Here is a 24345-nt window from a genome sequence, read left to right on the forward strand (position 1 = left end):
AGACTGGAGCCGATCAATTCCTCAGGCGAATTTCCATCTCCGTACCAACTGCGAATTCATCCTTGAGTCTTCCTCGAAGCCTCTCACGCTTGTTCCAAGGAATCCTGGTATTTCTCCCATAGGTATCAAATCCGCCGACGCGACCGACCATATCTCTCTGTACAGCCCGCAACATCTGCGAAGGTGTCGGTCTCTGAGCTGGATCGTACCTCATACATCTTCGTACTAGCCGTCTCAACTCTAGGCTGTAATTGGCAGCTTGATGCTGGAACGCTCGTGGAAATTGGAGTTCCTTCTGGCCATTGACTGCGAAGCGGAGCTGGCGGCCTCTTGGAAGCGGCCACCGTGCTCGGGCTATAGTTCGCCATGCAGTCTCGCTGTTAAACAAGATCCGGTCAACATATGCCCACCAGTAACAAGCTCAGGCTGGAGACAAAAACTCACAGAAGATTTTCTTCCAGGCGCATCATACAACAGACGATCAGGCCTATGTTCCACACATTTGTTTTGTGCGAGACTCTCAAGCCAGGTATCTCCCACTTGTCTTCGCCGTAATCTAGGGTGAGCTCCTACCCATTCATCAGTACACGTATGTGACTATGGAGGTATGCGTCTCAGGCATTACCGGCGACATGTAAAACGGGTGCATTGCTTCATCTCTTCCTTTGATGCGCCGCGCCGTAGCTCCATCGATGACATGAGCAGAACCAAAATCGGACAGCTGCATTGTCGTCAGTTCAGCAGGAGCGATCAGGTGCTCTTCCGGGAGAGCTCACCTTGGGAGTCGGCCAGATCTTGAACTGCTGAGGGTCGGAGGTCCCTAGCAAAACTTGCTCGCCAGTCAACCATGTCTTTTGGAAAAGTCGTCAAGTTGAACTCACTGTTGGCTGTCATTATATCTGCATGTACAATGTTACATCGCTCCATTGCTTCGGCACATTTTGCGAGTGCTTCGAATGTCATCCAGATGAAGCCTTCGTGAAAAAGTTCACCAGCCACCCTTTGCCGAAATATTGCCTCTCGCAATTCTCCATAAGCACAATACTCAAAGTATAGCTTATAGCCTGGTAAGTTGTATATCAAAGGTCTTAGTGGCAGTTCATATTCATTGCGCACTATAGACCTTCCTTTTACGTCGTATTGATAAGGACTCTGCACATCGCCATAGCCAAGGCATTCTGTAATGAACTTTTCGTTTCCAGGAGTTGTAAGAGCCATCAACCTGGAGACTGCATTGCTCAGCATACTTTCTCTGGGCTCGCCTCCAATCTCTCCATTACGCCAAAGATTTGGATATTGGAATCTCAGGCTGCCTGGTATGACTTGCTTCACAATGACTCGGTCTTTGACGCGATTTCTGTCGTCGACACAGGCCCAAAGGTGCACCATACCCATATCGCCAGCGTCAAGTGGATGTTCGCCTCCAGAGAAAACTGGTTGCATCGGAAGCCATTGTCCTTCAGACAGATTGCGACGCAAGGGCCGCTCGGGACGTCTGAACGTCCATCTCAGAAATCTGTCGACCAAGAATTCTTTCGCGCCTTGACGGAGGTTACCGAATCCGTGAAGATCTGTGTTTAGGTCAATTGGAAGGGGATTTTGTGGCGGAGGAACTGCTGCCATGTTGCAGAGACTTGGCCGAGAAGACGTGGAAGTGTGTATTTGTGAAGCAGTTAGACAGGTCCCACGCTCTCCTATCAAGCTTACCATGTTTCCAAATTCAGGTTTTAAGCCCTCGCAAACGTTCTCAGGACAAAGAAGTTTGGCAGATGGCACAATGAATGGTGGTCTCTTTGTCGTGGCACTGTTTGCTACGCTGTTTCTGAATACAGCGGAGCAACCTTGACACCACATGGGTTGACGAACAAACGTCGGCCGCGTCAATGAAGTAATAAGCTCTGAGGATATGTTTTGCATTATATCGAGATAGATGCTATGATGTGTGTCTGGTTGCTAGAGAAAATGGCCATGGATCGGAGTCGTGTCATGACAGGAGATGCTTGCCCCGTCATGGCTTCCCTACTCTATAAACATTACCCGTGGTTGCAGAGATACGTGAAGCTTTCTTGATACCGGCAGCTTCTTAGGCATCGTCAGCATCGTCAGCGTCGTCGTCAGAATATTCGGATCCAGGAGGGGAGTGATCAGAAAGCTCGGGGTCATCAGTAACAAAACAATGCCAACAGTTGTCTTGGTGTCGGTCTGTCGTTTTGATCGAACCTCATACAATGCCTTGCAAGACGTCTCAAGCTCTGACTGTAGTTGTCGTTTCGATGCTGGAATCTTCCAATATCTAGTATCTCTCGCCGACTCGGGTCAGTGAAATGAAGCTGCTCATTCGCTGGTACAGTTGTATGGCGATTCAAACGCCACTCAACAGCTCTAAAGGTAAGATACTGGTTAATCCTGCCTTTATTAGACGTTTCGGAGCAACAAAGATTACGGTAGTTCGGGGTCAAGACGCATCATACAAATGATGATCATGCCTATTTGCCAGATATTTGTCCTGTGTGTGACCTCGAGGCCAGGCATTTCCCATCCTTCAGGAATTGACATAAGTTCCTGAACGGCTGTTAGATCTGAACATGAGATGCTTGTTCGCTGTTTTACTGGCGGTGCATGTAATTCTTGGATTGATTCGTTGAGACCGGCAGATCTATCTTTAGTAGCTGGATCGATGTAGCGCGAGGAGCCGAAGTCGGCCAACTAATTCGTACGTCAATGAGACGACCCGTGGTGCTAGCATCAAGTGACTCATCTTACCTTGGGAAGTGGCCATATTTTGAACCTGTTAGAATTGTTCTCATCAAGGAAGACTAGTAGCTGTCAGTTTTCTTTTATTCGGACTCGGAAACAGCGGGTACTGACTGTTCGAAGGCGCCATATCTCCATGCACAAAGTTCGCCCTCTCCATAGCAACAGCACATTTTGCCAATGCTTCAAACATCATCCATACGAATCCCTCATGGTAGGGGAAGTTTTCAATGGTCTTAGTCTTTGCACGAAAACGACCGCTTGGGCTCCTTACTTTCTCAACACGCAAGCGACCATTAGAGCCTCTCTTCTTTCTGACAGGTACCTCTTCTGACTCGGCTTGCCTGGATATCTGGTCCCATAGATCCCCCAAAGGGCAGTACTCCAGGTAAAGCTTGTAACTTGGGATCTGGTAGATTATAATTTGTCCTTTGAGGCGCTGAATCTTTTGGGGAAATGTTTCCGTTCCTGGAAATGATTTGATGGTCCCGTTCGCGTCATATCGAAAGGGGTCTTACACGCCTCCGTAACCAAAACACCGAGTGACATATTTGCCGTCTCCAGGATTTGCGGCCTCTAGCTCGTTGTATACATGGTTGCCAATCATGCTCTCCCGAGGCTCTCCTCCAATTTGCCCGTCACGCCACATGTGCGGACGCGACCAAGTTGCAGTACCAGGATAGTTGTTCTTGACAATGACGCGATCGATCACGCGGTTGTTCTCGTCTATGCAGCCCCAGAGATGCGCTACACCAACACCACCCTCTCCCAGCGGTTGTTCGTGCCCATAGTCATCAACAGTTGGCCGCATGGGATACCAGTCGCCATTTCGCAGAGGTCGCGCTGTGCCAGGGTGATCCGTAGCTCTGAAAGTCCACTTGAGAAATAATGCCGCTAAAGTGGGCTGCACGCCTTCCCTCAGATCTACAAAGACACGATTATCGATGAACGGACGTAACAGCCAGTGTGGCTCTCGAGGCCGGTCTGGGTTCATCGTGTGATTTGGGGAGGATGGCAGCCGCAGCAGAGTGGGGCTTACATGCACGTCCTACTTGCATCGTGGCCTGATATCAAGGCTACAGTCACTGTATCCGGATGATAATTCTTCAAAGCGCATGTTGCGGACAAAGGAAGCTTGAAGGTAATAAAGCACACCGCTGAGTCCTTTATTGTGGACGATGGACATCGAATATCTTCATGCGAGGCAAAGCAAGAACATTCGGATAGTGAATCAAAGAAAGGCGTTTAGTACAGATGCTGAGTCTGTATTCCCGTGGTTGCGTTGTACTCTATTTGCAGATATTGGTAGTCGGAATATACAGTGATCGCATTCGTACCTTCCTGGAGCGGCCTACTTTGCCAAGAATCCCTGGAATGCTTTCTGGTCAATCACGACGTTGCCAACAGCTCTCAACTTCTTCCTTCCTTCCTTTTGTCTCTCAAGCAGTTTTCTTCTCCTGCTTGTATCAGCAGCGTGTAGTTTCGCCAAAACATCTTTGCGGAAAGGCTTGATGGTTTCACGGGCCACAATCCTTCTGCCAGCAATTGCTTGAATGACAATTTCGAACATCTGTCGATCAACATGCTCCTTGAACTTTGTGACCCATTGCTTGCCGATGCGTTCGGCTTGACTGTGATGACAAACACGAGCTACTGCATCAACGGGGATTTTGTTGACATGTAGTTGCAGCTTGATAATGTTGGCCTTGCGCCAGCCAGCGTCTTCATAGTCCAAAGAAGCGTAACCCTTAGTCAGGCCTTTGAGCTTGCCGAAGAAGTCGTCAACTAGCTGCGCTAGCGGAAGCTCATACTTCAGGATGACTTGTATCGATGTGAAGAATGTGAGCTCTGTCTGCACACCTCGATTGCCCTCGCACAACTCAATGACCTTACCGAGATACTCTTCCGGCATGGTGATGGTAGCCAGAACGTATGGCTCTTGCAGCTCCTGGACTTTATGATGAAGCGCGTCGGTCTCTGGGAAATCGTTCGGGTTTGACACAATGATCTCCTTGCCTTTGGGATCGATGATCTTGAATGGTACAGATGGAGGAGTGATGATGATGCTTGCTCCATGCTCTTGACGAAGACGATCTTCAAAGACAGAGCAATGCAGTGTGCCCAAGAATCCCAGACGCCAGCCTGCACCCAAGGCTTCCGACGACTCTTTCTGAACGTAGACACTACGATCGTTGAGCACAATCTGATTGATGCTGTCTTCCAAATGTTCGTAGTTGCTCTGGTCAACTGGGAAAGCGGCAACGAAGACCATAGGTTTTGGCTCCTCGAAACCAGGCAGCATCTCGACCAGCTTCTCCGAGCCGACTGTGGTGTAGGTATCGCCAACTTTGGCATCTTGCGAGCGCTTCATACCGGGGTTGAAGTAGATGTAGCCCACCTGACCGGCACGCAGGACTGTCATGGGCGTTTGCAGTGGATACATGATTCCAACTTCTCCAACGTGGTATTTGATGCCTGTAGCGAACGAAGTGACATGGTCGCCAGGCTTGACCTGACCTTGGAATATACGAACCAATAGAATGACACCTTTGTAGTTGTCGTACCACGAATCTACCAGAAGCAAACGCAGTGGCTTTGTTTCATCTCCAACAGGAGCGGGTATGTTCTCGACGACACTAGGAAGCAAGGCCTCGACGTTGATGCCAGACTTTGCCGAGACCAACACAGCCTTGTTGGGATCCAGTTCGAATGTGTCCTTTATCTGTTCCAGTGCGCGCGGAGCATCGGCGGTAGGCAGGTCGATTTTGTTGATGACGGGCACGAGGGTGAGACCCTGAGAGAAGGCGAGGTAGAAGTTGGCTACAGTCTGTGCCTGCACACCTTGACTTGCATCGACTACTAGTAGAGCTGGAGTTCAAAGTCAGCGCGCTCATTCGAGAAGCTGTCAAGGTAGTCACGCACCTCCACCACAACTGGCATAACTCCTCGAGACCTCTGCTCTGAAGTCGACGTGGCCGGGAGTGTCGACCAAGTGCAGCATGTAGTCTAGCCCCTTGTGATTGTACAGCATGGTGCACGTCTGGGCCTTGACGGTGATGCCTCTTTCTCGCTCGACATCGAGCTTGTCCAAGATCTGAGCATTTCCACCTTTTTCAATGACTCCAGTGAGCTCGAGCAGACGGTCGCTCAAGGTACTCTTTCCATGGTCGACATGGGCAACAATGCAGAAATTGCGAAAGCGTTCGATTGGGATGGCGGCAATGCGCTTCTCGAGTTCCGATCGCAGCTTAGCGACCTGCGCCAGTCGTACGGGTGTGGTGTGGAAAAGTCGGGCATGGTCGGTCTTGAGCGCTTTGTTGGCGCACGCCCCAAAGCGTCTAGGAAGGGCGCGAAAGAAGCATCCTTGCATCTGGTCTTACGGTCTGCCTGCCCGGAGTTGTCAAGTAATTGTGTCTGGAAAGACTGAGAGTCTGGTCAACCGTCAAGCTTGTGTCTTGCCTGGCGCTGCCTCCAAACTTCGGGCCGAAGCCGCCCGAGCTCTCCCTCTCTGTCACCATCCATACCACGACTCGCAACCCATATCGCGCCATCAAACTGCGACTAACCTTCGTTTGCCTATCCAAACTCTGTCCCGTCTCTGTGTAAAGGCAGCTTCTCCCCGCCTTACTACCTGTTCTCGTTCTCAGGCATTGACATACCAATAACTGTATAAACAAAACAGTCTTTTCTGTCCTGTTGTCCACAAGTACATCCACCAACTACCGCCCGCTCAAACTCATCACACATCCATCATGCCACCGGCTAAGAAAGAGACCAAGGAAACTAAGGAGAAGAGTACTCACAAACTCGCTCTGAAAGGTTCGTCACCAGACTATTGTAGCCTCCGCAGAAACTGATCATCTGTAGGCTCCTCAAAAACTGTTACAGAATTCGTACGACCCGTATAACAATATACTGCGTATTTCGTCAGGACTAACATGGGATGCAGTTTGAGTATTGCATAAACACCATTCTGTACGCTTGTCATCCGATTACATCGAAGAGTCTTCAACTGACTATTGCAGGTTTCAGCGTGGTGTCTACCCTCCAGAAGACTTCACAGCGTAAGCATTTTTGTCGACCAGGCCTCTACTTTTCCCTTTCTCACACGTCACGTAGCGTCAAGAAGTATGGTCTCAATATGCTGGGTAAGATGAAAGCAAACGACCATGACAAAAATCTGGAGGCTAACATCTCTTAGTTTCCCAAGATGATCAGGTCAAAGCATACATCAAGAAGATCATGTCACAGCTGAACAAATGGATGCTCAAGTCCAAGATTTCAAAATTGATCATTGTCATCACCAGCAAAGAAACCGGTGACCCTGTCGAGAGATGGCAATTCGATGTGGGTACCATCCTGTCCTGACTTTTCCAGCATTGAAATCTGACCACATCCAGGTCCAAATATTTGGCAAAGATTCCAAGAAGAAGGGGTCGAGCAAGACGGTGGATGAGAATGCTGCTAGGTATGTGAGCAACCTGACGCGGTATTGTGGTGCTACTAATTGTGATGATTAGCGCAACTGAGCAAGCTTCTGAGAAGACAGACCAAGATGTGCAGCAAGAGATACAGTCCATCTTCCGCCAAATCACAGCTTCGGTCACATTCTTGCCCATGCTTGATGGTAACTGCACCTTTAATGTACTCGTGTATGCCGACCAAGACTCGGAAGTCCCACTAGAATGGGGTGACAGTGATGCAAAGGACATCCAAGATGCTGAGAAGGTGCAACTACGCAGCTTCTCCACCAACAACCACAAAGTCGACACTCTTGTGAGCTACAGGTACGATCGTCATCAGTATATCGATGTCTTGCTAGACCCCTGACTGACGTCGTTTGCAGATTGGCCGAATGAGCGTTGAGACAAGGAGACTTTGCAAACAAAAGGCAAGATTTGCGCTTCGAACGTTGGGTTCCTAAACACCACATCAAAATGCCGCCTCGACACAACTGCACGGCTAGACAACGGTTGGGTCTTTGAGACAAAGCGAAAGCAAGTGCACGATTGTACGTAGATTAGAGGGCCGTTGGGGTTCCTTCTGATTCCCCGCCACTTCTGTTATACCAGTTGACGTGATGCTGTCGACAACTCTGCAGAGCGACGACACATGACAATAATATAATCTCACTGCTTTGCCCCCCTGAACCAGACCCCATCAAGTTCAGCACTCGTATCTACACGCGAAGCCTCAGCCGCTGCATGTTCGCGCATCAATCTCCACAGGGACCCAAGCCCTCAGCTCTCGACGCGCTGAGGTCTCGACAAACCACCAAAAGCACAGCCATACAGCAGTAGTTTCGGGAGTGCCGCGAAGCATAACTTTAGCACGGGAACGGATGCGAGCGTAGAGAGAAAAGCAGTCTAAACGTCTCAACCTGCCCCTTCAACGAGAAAACATGACTCTTCAACAGAAGCGGCTGAGAAAGCAATATTTCAAGATTCTCAACTATCGCGTCTCAGGCTTCAGCTAATCCTGATTTTTTCAGCTGCGCTCCTACTTTTTTCTTCCAAAAGCACGAGCATCCATGCACTTGCAGTTGGCATGTGCACACATCAATAACTAGTGGGTTCCTATCATGCATTTTCTTACGTGCTTACCTATTGCATCTTGCGATTGTATCAATAAACCCAATTGTGTGGGAATATTCGCGATACCTAGTTGATGGTTCATATGCTAGGCCGAGGGATGTGCAAGATCATCGAGAAAAGGCACGAGCCGAACACAAAGCACAGAGCCTGCGCGATCTTCGCGTGGCTACGGACGCAAGGCAAGCATTCTGGGGTTGAGAGTGGCTTCATGATCAGATTGAAATACCAGCCTCCTTATACAGCGTGGATAGAAAGTCGATGTACGCGTTCGCATAAAGCAGTTTGACACGCCGGGAAGGTGTTCTTATCAAAACGTCGAAGCCGAACGGTGGATAGGAACAATCCTTCGTCCGAATAGTGGTGAGAAGGCCCGCCACTGCATCATGCAGAGACTATGAGATGCAACTCAAAATAGCAGCGAACCTTGGCTTGGCCTAGTGCATTTCGCTCAGCCGTCAACAAAGCATGTTCCTGGACCTGCATAAGTATCCAGTACCATTGGGGGCTTCAAGTCCACATCAACAAAGAAAGCTGCGGCAGACTGGAGAGCGATAATTGATATCGAAGTATCTGACCCGTCGTGCAGACTTGACAATTCTCATGTACGTTGTACCGTGACCCAGCCTTCGTGTAAACGATCGGCCGGGCCGTTTGAGCAAATGTCCAACGCACGGCTGTGTCGGCGAACACCTAGGACCGGAGCTGAGGGAAACATGTCTGAGACATTGACGAGACTCGTCTCGTCATACACGAGCCAGCTGAAGCCGTGGTCTAGCATCTAATGTTCTTCGACGTGGCGGCGAAGGAGTAGAAGAAAAGCGTTGCGTAGCCCAAACCATGTACGGCTAGATAGCGACGGGGAGCAAAGCTTCATGGTGCACGCTTGCAATCAAGTTTACGGGATGCATGTGCTTTGCGTGAAGCCATCCCATGCCCGCGCCGCCCCATCTGCACTCTCTTTCGCCATGGCGCCCGATTTTCGTTGAGCAGCTCTTCGCTAAGGGCTCCTTCCTGCAGATTTCATCTCCAGAGGCCAGCGAATTATGACGAATTTCCACAATTGTCGCACGTCGAGGAAGGGGCGTGGTGAGACCTCGAGTGCTCCTTATCGGGCTGTCCGTTCAGCTTGTTGACAGCCACATATGATCGATGCCTTTGTGCCTCCACACTGCAATCTCGCGGATCAGCAAGATTTGAATAAATGATCGACACGGCTTCTAATCAGCTTGACCTGGAGAGGGCTCGGCCGTTGCCAGCGCGGAGGAGGAGGACGATTGCATGGATCTTGGACGATGGGTGAGCAGTTGAGCGGCAGAGACGAGCCCGCTTCTCACCGGACCACTGCCGATGTCAGGTACTCGCAACGGTTGGTAAGGTTAAGACAGGCAACCGAAGTGCATGCCCATTAGCGTCGCCTCGGCCGCCAAAATAGGACAAGGTTTTCCACGCTATCCTCGACCGTGCTGAATCAAAGCCGTTTTGGGATGTTCTGGCTGGACCATGTATGGCTTGGCTGCACAGCTGCTGCCCTCTACACTATCAAATCCAATCCGTTGGCGCTGCCGTCCGGGCTACTTGTAAGTCGGGGTTCCGCCATCCTCGGACACGTCTTTCGCTCTCTTTTCTTTTCTAGTCAAATACTCTTCAACCTATCACAACACTTCCGAGATCTTGATTGATACTCATCCTCTCGTTTCGAGCTTGTGACATTGTACTCGTCCAAGCACTACATCAATCTAACATCCCATCGAGAAGCTTAGCGGAGCAATCGAGTCGACTATCAATCTACTGGGATTTCACAAAGAAGCTTGGCTATAGCCAGCGATACTTTAACCCTAACATCACATTCACATCACCAATATGGGTCTCAAATCATATCTTGCCCCAGGTCGCAAGGCCGACAAGAAGGACAAGGAGGAGAAGAAGGTCTCCGAACTCAACGAGAAGGCTCCTGCTACTGGCACATCGACACCTCAACATCTGGCACCATCAGCACCGCTTTCCGGCGCAGCGACGCCCTACGGATCAAGGCCAGCCTCCATGTTCCCCGAGGGAGATTTCCGCAACCATGCCAGAGAGGAGATTCTGGACATCAAGTGCGACATGATGGTCAACAACCTTTACAGCCAACAGATGGAACTTCTGTGGACTGCTGGTGGCCACGACGAGGGTATTCTGCTCAAGAAGTCAAGAGGACAGTACGCATGCTGCCCTTCAGATCTCGAGAGCGAGCCCACTGGCTTCTACAAGGCAGTCGAGACACTCAACGTTAGAGTAAGTAAAGCCACAGACCGCGTGGGGTGTTCATTTCTGACTGTATCTACAGAGTGCCATGACTGTCAACACTCGCGTCATCAAGCTGTTTCTCCACGGTAACGACCGATCATTCATCCCCCTGAAGAGTGGTCTCCGTCTCCAAGTTCTCCCCGATATGTCTTACCTCCCACGATGCGCCAAGCATCAGTTCGCTGCCTTCATCGCCGACCGTGGAATCCTCGTTGTCTGGGATGATGACCCGAGACATCTGATCAAGCGTGCCGAGCAGATCGAGCAAGCTCTCATGAAGATGATCTGGCGCGAAGAAGGAGAAGAGGAGGAGGAGGTCGTCTCCGAGAAAGAGAAGACTGCCGACATCAACATAGATGAAGTCGGTATGGATAGCGTAGAGGCTGGTGCATATGAGAAGCCTCGCCGCATCGTCCTCACCCAAGCCATCTGCAACGCCGTGACACTTTGCATGCTCATTGCTGTCATGGGCACTGGTTGGCGCAAGGTCGCTCTCGAAATTGGTCTCGACGGAAGCTACATTCGAATTGCTTTCGTCCTGTGTATCATCCCTCAGGCGTGGCTCTCGCTCTTCTTCTACCAATCCGTCGTCGGTGTTCTGGCCCAAATGGTTGGCCCTATCTCCCAACTGACCGACAACACAAAGTATTACTCTGGTACCGCTCCCAAGCGTTTGCACGCTGATCTGGTCACTCTGCCCCACATCACTATTGAGTGCCCTGTCTACAAGGAAGGTCTCCAGGCTGTCATCGAGCCCACTGTCCACTCTATCAAGGCCGCCATCTCTACCTATGAAATGCAGGGTGGTACTGCCAACATCTTTGTCAACGACGATGGTATGCAGTTGATCTCCGAGGAGGAGGCTCGTGCCCGCCAGGACTTCTACGATGAACACAACATCGGCTGGGTCGCTCGTCCTCGTCACGACCCCAAGGGTGAACACGGTGAAGCCTTTACTCGTCGCGGAAAGTTCAAGAAGGCCTCGAACATGAACTACGCCCTCTGGGTCAGCAACCGCGTCGAAGACAAGATGAACGCCGTCCCCAAGCATGCCAACTGGACTAACGAAGACGAAGCCGAGTCCTACGTAAGAGCACTCAATGAGGTCGTCGAGGAAGATGAGGGCCGCACTTGGGCTGATGGCAACATCCGTCTTGGTGATTACATCCTTCTGATCGATTCCGATACCCGTGTCCCTACCGACTGCTTGCTCGATGCCGCCAGTGAAATGCACCAATCTCCTCAAGTCGCTATTCTGCAATACGCCTCTGGTGTCATGAACGTTACCGACAGCTTCTTCGAGAGGGGTATTACTTTCTTCACCAACCTCATCTACACTCAGATCAAGTTCGCCGTTGCCAGTGGAGATGTTGCTCCTTTCGTCGGTCACAACGCCTTTCTGAGATGGTCTTCGGTTCAGAACATTGCATACGACTGCGAGGACGACAACCGCGAGAAGTACTGGTCCGAATCTACCGTCTCAGAAGATTTCGACATGGCACTGCGTCTGCAGAATAATGGCTACGTGGTCCGTCTTGCTGGTTACACCGGTGACGGCTTCAAGGAGGGTGTGTCCCTTACCGTGTACGATGAACTTGCTCGTTGGGAGAAATACGCCTACGGCTGCAATGAGCTTGTTTTCCAGCCCCTCCGCTACTGGCCTACTCGTGGTCCTTTCACCAAGCTCTTCCGAAACTTTATCACCTCCGCAATGCCCCTTCCCTCGAAATTCACCATCATGGCTTACATCGGTACCTATTACGCTATTGCTAGCGCCTGGCCTTTGACTATGCTCAATTACTTCCTCATTGGATGGTACAACGGTTACCAGGACAAGTACTACCTTGACTCGTTCAAGATTTACCTCGCCATTCTTGTCGTCTTCTCTCTTGCTGGTAACATCGCACTTGCCGTTGTCCGCTACCGTAACGACGAAATGGGTCTGCTGCGTGGTCTTATCACCAACTTCATGTGGGTGCCCATGTTGACTTGCTTCCTCGGAGGTCTCTCTCTCCATTTGTCGCAAGCTCTGTTGTCCCACTTCTTCGGTATCGACATGAACTGGGGTGCTACTAGCAAAGAAGCTGAAGACACGACCTTCTTCGAAGAAGTCGGCAAGGTCATCAAGAACTTCAAGTACACCTTTGCTGCCTGCTTCATCATGGCTGCCGGTATGGTCGTCTGCGGCGTTGCACTGCCCTGGAACTGGCAGATTCACCAGTTCTTCGCCATCTGGCCCCTGGCTACCGTGGTTGTCAGTCACTTCTTGACACCCATTGTCCTCAACCCTCAACTCATCCGCTTCACATGGTAGAGGGTGTTTCTTCTCTGTTCTATTCTCCTTTCTCCTGATGTCATGTCACGAACGGCTTCTTCTCCATCATCTACAATCTTTCTCTTCTTTCTTTTCAACTTGTTCATATATCGAGCGATGGCGTTTTGAGACTTCCAAAGAATAACCATATAGACTGTCGTTTTCGCTTATACCAAAATCTAGTCCAAGATTAATCCATCTACAATATCTTTACCAACAACAATCTTCCTCTTCTCCGTGCCTGCATGCCTTTGTGATTGTAACTATCTATCCATCTCGTATCCATCGCATGACTATGGACGCCTTGAAACGACAAAACGAAAATCTAGACCCATTACCTGCCTCTCAAACGGCTTCTGTCCCAGCCATCACACCACGCGATACCAGCCCTTGTTCCCGCAACGGCAACGGTCACAAAAGCCGACTTTTGCCGTTCCGCACCGTGTTTCGGCTCAAGTCAACGATCTGAATCAATAGAGCCTTCTTACCGAGTATGTTCTTCGTTCTGGACGTTGTAATGGGGGTTTCTCGCACTCCAACGGTTTCATGGAAATCTTGTCGGTTGGTGGCTGGGAGGGGTCTCTGAGACAGGGGAGATGTCATGGGCGGAGGGTTTGCGGTAATCAAGTTTGTGTGGTATAGGTATGACGATGATGATGTTAGAGGTTCGGGGTGTGTGAGTTTGTTTTGATGACGAGATTGAAGAGTATGCGAGTTATGACAGTGACGGCATATCAATAGACATGTCTAGCTCTGTCGTGAAGCTTGAGTCGGACTTTAAGAGTGTGATCAATCTGTGAGTATGGCAGGTGCAACTGAGGTGCTGGTGTGGGTTTCCGCCAATCTTCTTTGCACAGCCTCTTTGGTCATGGATAACTATGTGTTCTGCAGCTGCACTGGAGTTAGAGATGAACAATGAGAGTCCTTGTAGCCCAAGCTTATAACGGCAGCTTCGACACCCATACATTCAAATCTCAGGCTCCTCGCAACTTTGGCTTATATCCGAGAAGTCGACTGATAAGCATCGTACTGGAGGACAGCAAGCTAAAGATCTGGATCATGGACGCCATGCGTCTCGTTGCTCTGGGTTGATGAGCTAGAGCATGATGAATCTCGAGACCAGCGGCCACGGCGAGCTCATCTCGCCACCACCATACTGTTCAGAAACGCATGACATTGAAAGCTGCTAGTGAGAGGCTCATATAGGTAGTGACGGGTGTATTCTGTTTGTTATTCGGCGAAGCTCGACTTGTTCTGGCATGTGTCTTTGAGATGCTAGGATTGTTTCCACTACTGTACATTTCCATGATCTGATTCAATTGAACACCATAGACTTCGTTGTGTTGTGAAGGTTTAAGCGTGGTAACGGCACGACTAGGGCATGACGTAGTTTTGGCAGGAGGCTGCAGCGACATCGTACTTGCCACGTGAGAGTTCGACATAGGCTACCGCGAAGTCGAACAGGAACATGAGCACGAGGACAAGCACGAATCAAGTCCTCTAAGATAGACAATAGTAGTATTCGTGTGTCTAGCTTTATACAAACTGTCGTCTTTTGATAGCGATGTAAACTCAGGTTCATAATTTCAGGTGCGTTAATGGTTTATCCTCGACTAGCAACAAGTGACACCCCTCAACTAAAGACAACGTCGTCCCTTCTGCCAGCATGTTTCATGTGCAGTCACCAGCAATGACGACGAGAAGTGCTTCAAGAGCTTTGAGTGGACGAGTCAGGGCGCTGAACAGCGCCAAATCTCTGGTTTCCTTGATCGAAAATGGCGTAGATCGATTTCTGGGAAAGCGAGATAGGTCAGCGTGATTATATCAAGTATAGACAACGATTATAAAAGCTTACAAGGACCACGTCGCCGTAGATATCGAAGGACATAGAGCCCCTGCTCTGGATACCTCCGTAGGTCATACCATTTCCAGCGTCGGCGAAACCAAGATCTTCCTTGTTGATGGTGTATTGATGATCGCCGATGGCGAGAGTGACGATAGGAAGCTTAGAGGCGGCAGTATTGGTAGGAAAGACCCAGCCTTGTTGTCTTGAGTCATACTTGCCTCCAGGAATGGCTGCGTAGACGGCTTTGACGAAAGAGTCATCAACCAGGCACAGAGTAGTTCCTGTGTCCATGATGGCAGTGTTGTTGTGGCGGCTAATCTGCTTGCCGTTGACGTGAGCTGAAGTAGATGGAACCGTCCAGAAGCCTTGAGAGTTATCTACTGGAGTGTAGTTGATGGTCTGACCGCCTGTGACCGAAGTATCAATGTAGCCAAACGTGTAGAAACTGTCGTCGCTACCCTTGTGCGAAGACAAGTAGGCAGTGAACAGCTCAGAATCCTTGGGGCTGCAGCGTATCGTTGTCAGGGTAGGCATTCGAGTCGGAAAGGGATTACATACATGTCTTCCTGCTTGATCATGTTCTCAACTGGAGTATCGACAGGCGTAGGCTGCACTGTGTTGATAGATCCCCAGGCAAGCCCAAAGAGACCATCGCCAGTGCTCTGGACGAACTGATCAGAGATCTGATTGGCGACCTCAACAGCCTGGTTTTGGATGGAAAGACCGCCGACAGTGACGACGTCGGTACCAACAGTGCCGCTTGCTGAAGACTGGTCTCCGTACGAAATCTGCCAGCTGCTGCCAGAGGACTCCTTCCAGGTGCTGCTCTTAGACGGATCGAAGATGGTGTGGCCAGCTTGTTTGCCCTGTGTCTGGATATCCTGACCAAGATTGGTAGACCACACCCTACATAATCAGAATCGGTGATGAACTCTTTAGCTTAAGGAAAGCTCTTACCAAAGATCAGATGAGCCAGTGTCAAAGTCAAGAGTCAGTGTCTGGGCGGGAGTGCCAATCTGAACTTGACAAAGATACTCGGAGTCGTTCTGCTGGTCCTCGGCAGAGACTTGGCCTTCGTGTCCACTGCTGGGATCCTTCTTCATCAAGATGTGCTGCTTGACACGAGCACGGCCGCCGATGTGAGAGGCGAACTTGCCGGCCAGAAGCGGCTTTCCCATCTGCTCGACGATGTTGTTGACGAAGTAAGGTCCATCGAGGGTAGGGGCGAAGCTGTACTTTCTGAGAAGGTAGACATAGGACTTCAGACCAGAGCGTTGATAGTTTGGGTTGTGGATGAGCTTCACGCGAGACAGGTTGTGCTTGATGTTCGATGCCATGTTGATTCGTATATAGTTTAATATGGAGTGATGATTAAGAAGAGGTTGATTTCGGAATGATGGTGCGGATTAAGGGGAGAGTTAAATGCAGCCAAATGTGTTTGTTGTCATGAGCAGATGACCTAAGAAGGCACCATCCTGTTTCCACGAAGCTCCACCTGCTAATAGCTGCATGTTCACGCGATTGCCGATCAAAATAGGCAGCGACGATTGGAGGGTGACTGATATGCATGAGACAAGCTTTTGGCCGCTGATTGCCCCTGCAGCCGCCTGTTGCCCAAGAAGCTTGTCGTGTCTTGTTCTGAGAAGCCCATCTTTCGTCGACGCAACTCCTCGTTTTAGATTTGCAGGAAAAGAGTTCGCCTCTCACGTGTGACCGTCCCAGCGTAGTAGCTCCTCCGATTGTCCAGCCGTTATGAGCATTACAACTTGAGCAAAACAGGAAGGAGAGTCGGGAGACGTGGGGTTTTCAGCGTCCACGGCACGGTCCTCTCCTCCCTCTGCCACAACCCGGTGATGGGCGCGTCGTCACCATGCATTGCACGCGTTCCTCGTAGATGAGCTTGATTCATATGCTTGTTTGAGAGCTGTCCAGAGCCATATTGAGATTGAAGCCAGCGCGTGGTGGCCTTCCCATTGGCGTCCAGAGATACGTCATTATCGGCAGGCGTCAAGTAGAGTAACGCACGTAATGTTTGACCAGAAGCAGGATTTGTATAGTCAGTTCCAAGAACGATCATTGGACTTCGTCTCAGCCCTTATCTTCCAGGCATCACAAGCGCAAGTTTCAGAATGGTCAGTCAGGTGAGGACGAAACGGCAGCCCTTATCTTTGGTGCTGAATACTGCAATGCATGCATGATACTATGGTACTCTGTAGCAAATGAGTAGCTATTACTACACGTTCTTCTGAACGGAATGACGATGTTGACCTCCATGAACCCCCCATGTGCAGATGCGGACCTGATAACGCCTTCCCAAGATACGAAACCACTGTCGAATGGTACCAGTCCATGCAAGTCGAGAACCGTGCCCGTAAAATGCAAAAAGATAAGGTAAACTCCTTGATCGAGAATGCAGTATGCCTTGGTCGTCATCAATATTCGTGTCGATATGTGCAAGAGTCTCCTTTCTGGCACTGGCCCTTCTTGAAGTACTTGCAGGGCACTGTGAAGCGCTTGTCTGTAAACGTGTTTCCTTTCTTTCCGAGCTTGTTACCACGGCGCATTTGATCGTTGCTGTTGCTGTCACCACCACTGCCGCTACCGCTACTACCACCACCACCTTCGCGCCAGCGACGTCTCTCCTCATTCTCGTATGGGGGCTGCTGGTTCTGCGGAGGTCCTGGGAACTGCCCCATGTTAGGCATGTTAGGCATATTAAAGCCAGCGCCAGGGTAGGGGAATTGGTTAAAGTTAGGTACCGGTCCACCATTCTGGACAGGGTTGAGCTGCGAGAACAAAGCTGCAAAACCAGGTGGATTTGAATCCATGACAGGCTGCTGCTGCGAAGCGAACATGTTGTTGGCCTGAGCATGAGGATTCAAGTTGGCGAAAATCCCGGCAAGGTCCGCAGCCATATTAGGCTGTACAAGTGGTTGAACTGGTTGCTGAACTTGAGTAGGCTGGGGCTGTTGTTGTTGAGGTTGCACCTGCGGTATAGATGCTAAGATGCGCTGGATCTCGGCCATCTGATCCGGATTCTGGGTTGGGGCAGCTACGGGTGCTGGAGCTTGAGTGGGCTGTACCGGCTGGTGCGCAGCTTGACCTTGAGGGTTAATCAAAGCCAAGATCGCAGAGATATCGGGTGCAGCACTTGGTTGTTGGGTCTGTGCAGGCTGTGCGTAGCCTACAAGTTTTGCGATTCTCGTCTGTTCAACGTCAGTAATGGTCACATTCGGAAGACCTGGAGGGTGACATACAGCAAGGGGCTCTTGGTTGCCTAATGCGCCGAACGGCTTTGGGCTAGTTTCATCCCCATTGTAAGGCTCTGCTGGCTCGCGTGGACAGGGTGGGATATCGCTCGGGTCTGTGTAGAACACCATCAAAGTGCTAGCCTCGTATTGTTCACGCTCGACGCGCTCAGTAGATTCTGGCTCGAGCTCGCCGCCAGCATAGCGACTGTAATTCCTCTTCCTCTCCTCAACATCTACAGAGCTGAAATCGGTCACTGTACTGGTCAGCATCATGGTCCGACACCTCATGTTGGTGTTTGTCAACTTACACATGGGCGAGACGTATTCTCCGAAGGTTTCTTCTCCCACAGCATTATCATCGTCTTCGTCGATGTCCATCATATCCTTATGCTGCTTGAACATGCGACCTTCGCCACCAACATCGCTCACATCACGAATCATGCTTGCATCATGACCAAGTTCCTCGTCAACGTCGTGGTGGAAGATTCGAACGTCCACAAGTTGACTGTCAGGCTTGAACGTGACACGAAGTTTACGTCTCTCCTCCTTACGTAGACGCTTTGCCCTCTCCTCCGGGGTCTCAGGCGTCTGCTTCGCCTCCGTCTTAGTAGGACTGGGTGCCTTTTCCTTGCTTTTGCTAAGGTTGGCCATTGTGTCTGCAAATGAGAATGCGGGTTTGGGAGGCGCCGCTGGAGCAGCTTTTCTCTCGATTGATTTGCTATCGACATAAGTCAGTCCAAGTCCTGGTTTGATGTCATTCACTACTCACATAGCAGCGGCCACGACTGAGGGTGTGGCAGCCTTGGTGACGGCCTTCTTGACGCCTGCACCTGTCGCAGCCGATATAATCGACTTTGCGATGGTGGGCTTTGCCTTGACAGTAGCACCCAGAGTTGGCTTCACAGTCGCAGCAGAGACGACAGGCTTGTTGTTGACACCGATAGGAAGAACTCGCTTGAGTGGCGCCTTTGCAGCAGCACTGCCTGCTGTGGAAGTCATGAGCACTCTCTTCGAGGCCTGGTCAGAAGATGCACTGCCAGGAGCACTACGCTTAATACCAGCGACAGGCTCAGGTGTAGGTCGGCCGCTCGGTGGTGACTTGATGCGCAACTTCTGTTCAGAGCTCGCTTGACTCTCGGCGCTACCTGCCACGTGGCCTTTGATACGGTCGCACATATCGTGGGTGTCTTTGCTGCCGTCTTTGCTAAGCCTGATGATACACTTTTGCATCTTTGTTGCGTCGTATGTTCTGGCGGGGAAAGTATCGCAGCGCACAAGAACCTGAGTTGTGTTAGTAGAATATACAAATGATCAGGGGAATCTGCATACCTCAAGGATCAGAACCGTCAAAGCTCCGTTGTAGTCTTCTCTCTTGATACGATCGATTAGAAATTGCGCAAAGGATGCCATGATCTGGGCGTGTTGGCCAAGTCTGAGATTGAAGTTAGAGCGCTCTACGATTCACGTGCTTCACTCGTGACTTACTGTGCCATTATATCTCGATTGCCGTGAGTGATCGCAGTCTGCAAAGCAGCCTTCAACATCTCAAGTTGGTCGTTGACTCTGCTCTGCAAAAGTGGGATTTCACTGATTTTCTTACGGTCAGTAGCGTCAGTCAACGCAACAGAGTCAGCCTTCCATCGGTTCTTTATGGTCTGCAAAATTTCATTGAATTCGACCATGCCAGTTCTGATCCTGTCAGCGGCTACACCGGTATGACTGCTCTCCCACAGAGCCTTGATAGTGTCATACTCGACACCTTTGCGGGGATCGTCTGGCCGCTTTGATGGGAGAGGAGAAACATCGGGTTCCTCATCAGATTCATCATCAGAATACGAGTCTGACGTATCTGACTCGGACTCTGAGCGTTCCGGTTTTATCGGCTGTGATGAACGGCTGTTTGCGCTCATGCTTGCAGATACAGAACTGGGCTTCTTCGTCTTCAACTGTCGTCCTACATGTTGTCAGTCGTTGCGACGGCAGTTCACCAGATGATTGACGAACCTGGGTTGGCCGCTTGAATAGCCTTTCTTGAAGGTCTACGCGGCGGAGCCGAGACCGTAGCTAGTTCTTGTCAGTACAGGTTTTGGACATGTCTTTTCCAAGGGTTTCGATATGATGACACTGACCTCTGTTAACAGGAAGCTCGATCTCAACATCACCAACGGAGATAAAGCTGTTCAGTGGTGTGGAATTGGTTGCTTGTCTGAGGTGTGCGGCATCTTTCACAAGGAAGTTGCCTGTGCGAGTGCCGGTTGGGATAGCTTTGTGAAGAGCAGCCTGATCTGCCGTAGGTGCGGAAGGTATGACCTTGTTGTAGCTCGTGGCATCTGTGGTATGTGGTCGGGAATATGATTGAGTGTCAGAAGTCTGACCAGGGCGAACAATGTGAGCATTCTCTTGCTCCAGAGCTTGTGGCGCAATGGTCCCATGTTGCATCTGTCGGTTTGGTTGAGCGTATGGAGATTGACCGAGTCCAAATGCCCCAGGTCCGTTTGTAGTACCGGGCACTAACGAAGGATCGAAGGGTGGATTTTCGTATTGGTGATGGTTACTGTAGCCAGGGTATGCGGTTGTATGAAGGTTGGTCGGACTCTTTGTAAAGGCTTGAGTGTAATTATCGAGACCATTATCATGTTGCCAGTAGGTGTTTGAGGGAACATTTTGGTTTGGCAGATGAGAGGCAGCATTGAACTCCCAGTTGGGGAACCCATCACTTTCTCCACCATCGGGGATGAGGTTATCGAACTGATTGGCTGGGTTATAGCCTTGTTGGTACGAAGAAGGGTCATGGCCATGCGGCGGCATGTGGTGGTGGCCGTCCATGATCGCGAAGAAGCGTAGCGACAAGACGTTCTTAACGATGACACTGTTCTCAACGTGATGTCAAGCACGGTTCTCTAAGCGATATGTGCGTGACTGAGGAGCCAATCACAAACGACAATCGGCCTTATGGCTTGAGATTACGTGAGAGAGCGGCTCAAATCAAGTGGGAATGTCTTGTCGGGGCGATGTAGAAGCGCTGTCGACTGAGTAGAAGCTTGGTCTGAAGTGAAAAGTGTATGAATGTCGATACTCGTCCACGCCTGTCGACGCGTATGGCGCACGCGCAGAAGGTCTGCACAAAGAGCGCTGGTATGCTAGTATGTCCCGAGGCTGCCCTTGGATGGAGGTGCAAATCAACGTCGCTCCGCGCCGCAGCACAAGAACGCGGTCAAGGCTCGATGTGGCAACTGAAGGCCGCAAAGATGAGTCCCTCCCGGCTTGTGCAGGGAATGGAAATTATTGATGATAAGCACCACTGGTCTGAGCCAGAACGCGCTTTGTTTTCACCGTGAGCAAGTAGCCTTCCGGGCGCAGTCACCTTCGCAACAAAAGACCTTGCGCACTCGTAAGGAGAGCGAGCACTTAAGAGGCTCAGAGTCCCTTCCGACTTGTCCGTCACCTAATAGACCACAAATGACAAGCTTTACAGACGGGCGTTCAAGCGCCTTGCATTAGTGATGGCAGCGTGGCCAAGGGAAGGTCAATTACACAAAAAGGAAGGGCGATGAAAGTGGTGTTGTGAGGTGTTGGAGAGAAGATGGGTTGACAGACGGGGAGGAGGCAACAGCGCAATCTTGTTGGAAAGAGAATGGCTTGGCGAGAGCCGGCTGTCACCGCCTGTGACGCCCCGTCAAGTGAATCTGGAACCATGAGCCTTGGTTCATGTGGGGATGCTATGAACGTGTTAACTTATTGAAGCTTGTCTGCCTATTTGTCTTGAACTGCGAACACGATTCCTGTCTTACGACTCTCGTCTGTCGAGCCCGCCATCTAATACATACCTTACGAGCTTTGTATGCGGTAGATTTCCAAAGTCTGGCTGTGAGAGACTCGGCCCTTGGATCAACATGGCAACTCAGCACAACTCCCTTCGCGACCGCCAAGTGGGTAGGTAGATGCTCTTGCGCGCCATCCACAGTCACATGTACTCACGCATCCAGCTTCCATCGAGAAGGTCCTAAACCTCAACCACGCCTCCCCCGAAAGCGCAGATACACAACACGATGCTACTCTCGCGAACGGACTCGTCACCAAAGCCACCCCTATCCTAAATGCTGATGGCGAGCCTATCTGGAAGGTCCTTGTCTTCGACAGCCTGGGGAGAGACATGATCAGTAGCGTCCTGCGCGTCTCGGACTTGCGCTCTTGGGGAGTCACAATACACTTGTACGTCGACAAGAATAGCTGCTTGCTTTTCAAGCCTCTACGCATGCTGAGTGTTGCTACAGAGCTGCTGCTGACGGCAATGTGTCAGGCCTATAAACTCGAAACGACACGCCATTCCCGATGTTCCTGCCCTCTATCTTGTCGAGCCCACTCCTGAGAACCTGAACATTATAGCATCCGATCTAGCGAACGGCCTGTACTCGTCCGCTTATGTCAACTTTCTCTCGTCAATATCAAGGCCTGTGTTGGAAGACTTCGCTGCCCAAATTGCGTCAGGGGGAACATCTGAAAGCATAGAGCAAGTCTACGATCAGTACTTGAACTTTGTCGTTAGCGAGCCCAACCTTTTTAGTCTGGGAATGGGCAAGGATGTCTACTACACCATGAACAGCGCGCAAACCAGCGACGAGGAGATTGACGCAAAGGTTGATCGCATTGTGAGCGGCTTGTTCAGCGTAGCAGTGACTATGGGTAAGGCAGATTGAAGGAGCCAAGATACTTGTGCTGACTGCTGCAGGCTCAATTCCGATCATCCGATGCCCAAAAGGAGGTGCGGCAGAAATGATCGCTGCCAAGTTGGATCGCAAACTGCGCGACCACATCTTGAACGCCAAAGACAACCTCTTCTCCAATGCCAATGCTCGTGCCAACACCGCAGCTGCCACACCAGCTTCGCGCCCTATCCTGATCATCGTCGACAGAAACCTCGATCTTGTCCCAATGCTTTCGCACTCCTGGACATACCAATCTCTGGTACACGATGTACTCAAGATGCACCTCAACCGTATCACGGTCGAGCTACCAGGGGATGATTCGGATGTGACCAAGCCTGCGATGAAACGGTCATACGATCTCAACACAAACGATTTCTTCTGGACCAGAAACGCAGGGGTACCGTTCCCACAGGTCGCCGAAGACATCGATACCGAGTTGACTCGATACAAAGAGGACGCCAATGAGATCACAAAAAAGACAGGCGCTTCTTCAATCGAGGACCTACAAAATGACACGTCAACCTCAGCTCAGCATCTCAAAGCAGCCATCACTTTGCTGCCCGAGCTACGTGAGCGCAAGAACATTCTCGACATGCATATGAACATTGCGACAGCGCTTCTCAAGGGCATCAAAGAAAGACAATTGGACAACTTTTTCCAGCTTGAGGAAGATATCAAAAAGCAGACCAAGGCACAAATGCTCGAGCTGCTTACTGATCCTGACAAGGGTAAAGAGCCCTTGGACAAGCTTCGAATCTTCATCATCTGGTTCTTGAGCACGGAGCAGGAAGTATCTCGCGCGGACATGGATAAGTTCGAAGAGGCTTTGCGCAGCACCGGAGTGGATACGACACCTCTAACTTATGTGAGACGGTATGTGAAGTCTTCTCATATTCACTTATTAATCGTCACTGACCAACTTCAGCGTCCGAGAGATCACGCGCATGACCATGATCTCATCTGCGCCTACTCAACCAGCACAGTCATCAGCATCTAACGACCTCTTTCGCGGCTTTAGCTCCTTGTCCAAAGGACTCACAGACAAGTTCAAGGAGGCTGGTATCGGCTCGAATTTTGAGAACTTGATCTCTGGTGTCAAAAACTTCTTACCAGCCAACAAAGACCTCACACTGACCAAAATCACGGAGTCGCTGATGGACCCATCCAACGCAAGTACAAGTGCACTGCAAAAAACAGAAGGATATCTATACTTTGATCCTCGTAGTGCCAACGCCAGAGGCACAATGCCGCCGTCGGCAGCACAGTCCAGGAACCCTGGCAACAACAGTGTAACGAGGGGCATTGAAGCAAGCTTCGGTCAACGGAGACAAGGTTACAGTGAGGCTATTGTCTTCACGGTCGGCGGTGGCAGTATGGACGAGTACGGTAACTTGCAAGACTGGGCTAACAGAACGAGCGGGCAAGGGGCAGCAGGCTCGGTAAGCAAAAAGCGTATCGTGTACGGCAGCACGGAGCTTGTAAACGCGGAGGACTTTGTACTTGGAGAACTGACCAAGTTGGGCAACGAGAGCGCATAGACAGCATTGATCAGATGTACGAGAATGAGCAGTATAATTCGACTTGACCACAAAAG

The 24345-nt window shown here is 50.6% G+C and overlaps 9 protein-coding genes across 9 annotated transcripts; 3 read left to right on the forward strand and 6 right to left on the reverse strand.

Annotated features, from left to right (window-relative positions):
• Window positions 1–685: 685 nt before the first annotated feature.
• AUEXF2481DRAFT_413734 (uncharacterized protein) lies at window positions 686–2164 on the reverse strand. The gene has a single exon (XM_013485789.1). The coding sequence runs from the start codon at window positions 1915–1917 to the stop codon at window positions 751–753; it is 1167 nt and encodes a 388-aa protein (XP_013341243.1). The 5' UTR covers window positions 1918–2164; the 3' UTR covers window positions 686–750.
• A 275-nt stretch (window positions 2165–2439) lies between these two features.
• AUEXF2481DRAFT_7398 (uncharacterized protein) lies at window positions 2440–3748 on the reverse strand (the record flags this gene model as incomplete). Its single annotated transcript, XM_013485635.1, has 5 exons — window positions 2440–2562; window positions 2611–2706; window positions 2764–2816; window positions 2869–3155; window positions 3273–3748. The coding sequence occupies 5 exons, from the start codon at window positions 3746–3748 to the stop codon at window positions 2440–2442; spliced, it is 1035 nt and encodes a 344-aa protein (XP_013341089.1).
• Window positions 3749–4105: 357 nt separating this feature from the next.
• On the reverse strand, window positions 4106–6124 carry AUEXF2481DRAFT_31905 (uncharacterized protein; the record flags this gene model as incomplete). Its single annotated transcript, XM_013485672.1, has 2 exons — window positions 4106–5622; window positions 5677–6124. The coding sequence occupies 2 exons, from the start codon at window positions 6122–6124 to the stop codon at window positions 4106–4108; spliced, it is 1965 nt and encodes a 654-aa protein (XP_013341126.1).
• Window positions 6125–6506: 382 nt separating this feature from the next.
• Window positions 6507–7613, forward strand: AUEXF2481DRAFT_7400 (uncharacterized protein; the record flags this gene model as incomplete). The annotated part of the gene is made up of 9 exons (XM_013485636.1): window positions 6507–6573; window positions 6622–6647; window positions 6704–6729; window positions 6780–6818; window positions 6874–6902; window positions 6956–7101; window positions 7155–7222; window positions 7275–7541; window positions 7601–7613. The coding sequence occupies 9 exons, from the start codon at window positions 6507–6509 to the stop codon at window positions 7611–7613; spliced, it is 681 nt and encodes a 226-aa protein (XP_013341090.1).
• Window positions 7614–10388: 2775 nt separating this feature from the next.
• AUEXF2481DRAFT_68323 (uncharacterized protein) lies at window positions 10389–12948 on the forward strand (the record flags this gene model as incomplete). The annotated part of the gene is made up of 2 exons (XM_013485749.1): window positions 10389–10622; window positions 10675–12948. 2 exons carry the CDS (start codon window positions 10389–10391, stop codon window positions 12946–12948), a joined length of 2508 nt encoding a protein of 835 aa, XP_013341203.1.
• A 592-nt stretch (window positions 12949–13540) lies between these two features.
• Window positions 13541–14012, reverse strand: AUEXF2481DRAFT_413006 (uncharacterized protein). Its single transcript, XM_013485790.1, has one exon. It carries the CDS (start codon window positions 13913–13915, stop codon window positions 13664–13666), a length of 252 nt encoding a protein of 83 aa, XP_013341244.1. The 5' UTR covers window positions 13916–14012; the 3' UTR covers window positions 13541–13663.
• A 644-nt stretch (window positions 14013–14656) lies between these two features.
• On the reverse strand, window positions 14657–16131 carry AUEXF2481DRAFT_31908 (uncharacterized protein; the record flags this gene model as incomplete). The annotated part of the gene is made up of 4 exons (XM_013485673.1): window positions 14657–14740; window positions 14804–15299; window positions 15353–15700; window positions 15752–16131. 4 exons carry the CDS (start codon window positions 16129–16131, stop codon window positions 14657–14659), a joined length of 1308 nt encoding a protein of 435 aa, XP_013341127.1.
• A 1095-nt stretch (window positions 16132–17226) lies between these two features.
• AUEXF2481DRAFT_7403 (uncharacterized protein) lies at window positions 17227–20871 on the reverse strand (the record flags this gene model as incomplete). Its single annotated transcript, XM_013485637.1, has 8 exons — window positions 17227–18000; window positions 18052–18299; window positions 18354–18763; window positions 18815–19326; window positions 19375–19477; window positions 19531–19999; window positions 20050–20109; window positions 20175–20871. The coding sequence occupies 8 exons, from the start codon at window positions 20869–20871 to the stop codon at window positions 17227–17229; spliced, it is 3273 nt and encodes a 1090-aa protein (XP_013341091.1).
• Window positions 20872–21756: 885 nt separating this feature from the next.
• Window positions 21757–24310, forward strand: AUEXF2481DRAFT_110726 (uncharacterized protein). The gene is made up of 5 exons (XM_013485791.1): window positions 21757–21978; window positions 22032–22257; window positions 22346–22728; window positions 22775–23624; window positions 23677–24310. The coding sequence occupies exons 1-5, from the start codon at window positions 21939–21941 to the stop codon at window positions 24287–24289; spliced, it is 2112 nt and encodes a 703-aa protein (XP_013341245.1). The 5' UTR covers window positions 21757–21938; the 3' UTR covers window positions 24290–24310.
• The last annotated feature ends 35 nt before the right edge of the window (window positions 24311–24345 follow it).

This window comes from Aureobasidium subglaciale, assembly GCF_000721755.1.
Source record: "Aureobasidium subglaciale EXF-2481 unplaced genomic scaffold scaffold_20, whole genome shotgun sequence".
Taxonomy (NCBI): Eukaryota; Fungi; Ascomycota; class Dothideomycetes; order Dothideales; family Saccotheciaceae; genus Aureobasidium; species Aureobasidium subglaciale.

Coding starts and splice junctions, on each gene's coding strand:
- AUEXF2481DRAFT_413734 (XM_013485789.1), bottom strand. CDS start 1,917: ATGCAAAACATATCCTCAGAGCTTATTACTTCATTGACGCGGCCGACG.
- AUEXF2481DRAFT_413006 (XM_013485790.1), bottom strand. CDS start 13,915: ATGTATGGGTGTCGAAGCTGCCGTTATAAGCTTGGGCTACAAGGACTC.
- AUEXF2481DRAFT_110726 (XM_013485791.1), top strand. CDS start 21,939: ATGGCAACTCAGCACAACTCCCTTCGCGACCGCCAAGTGG. Junction 21,979..22,031: donor CCTTCGCGACCGCCAAGTGG/GTAGGTAGATGC, acceptor TCACGCATCCAG/CTTCCATCGAGAAGGTCCTA. Junction 23,625..23,676: donor CCTCTAACTTATGTGAGACG/GTATGTGAAGTC, acceptor GACCAACTTCAG/CGTCCGAGAGATCACGCGCA.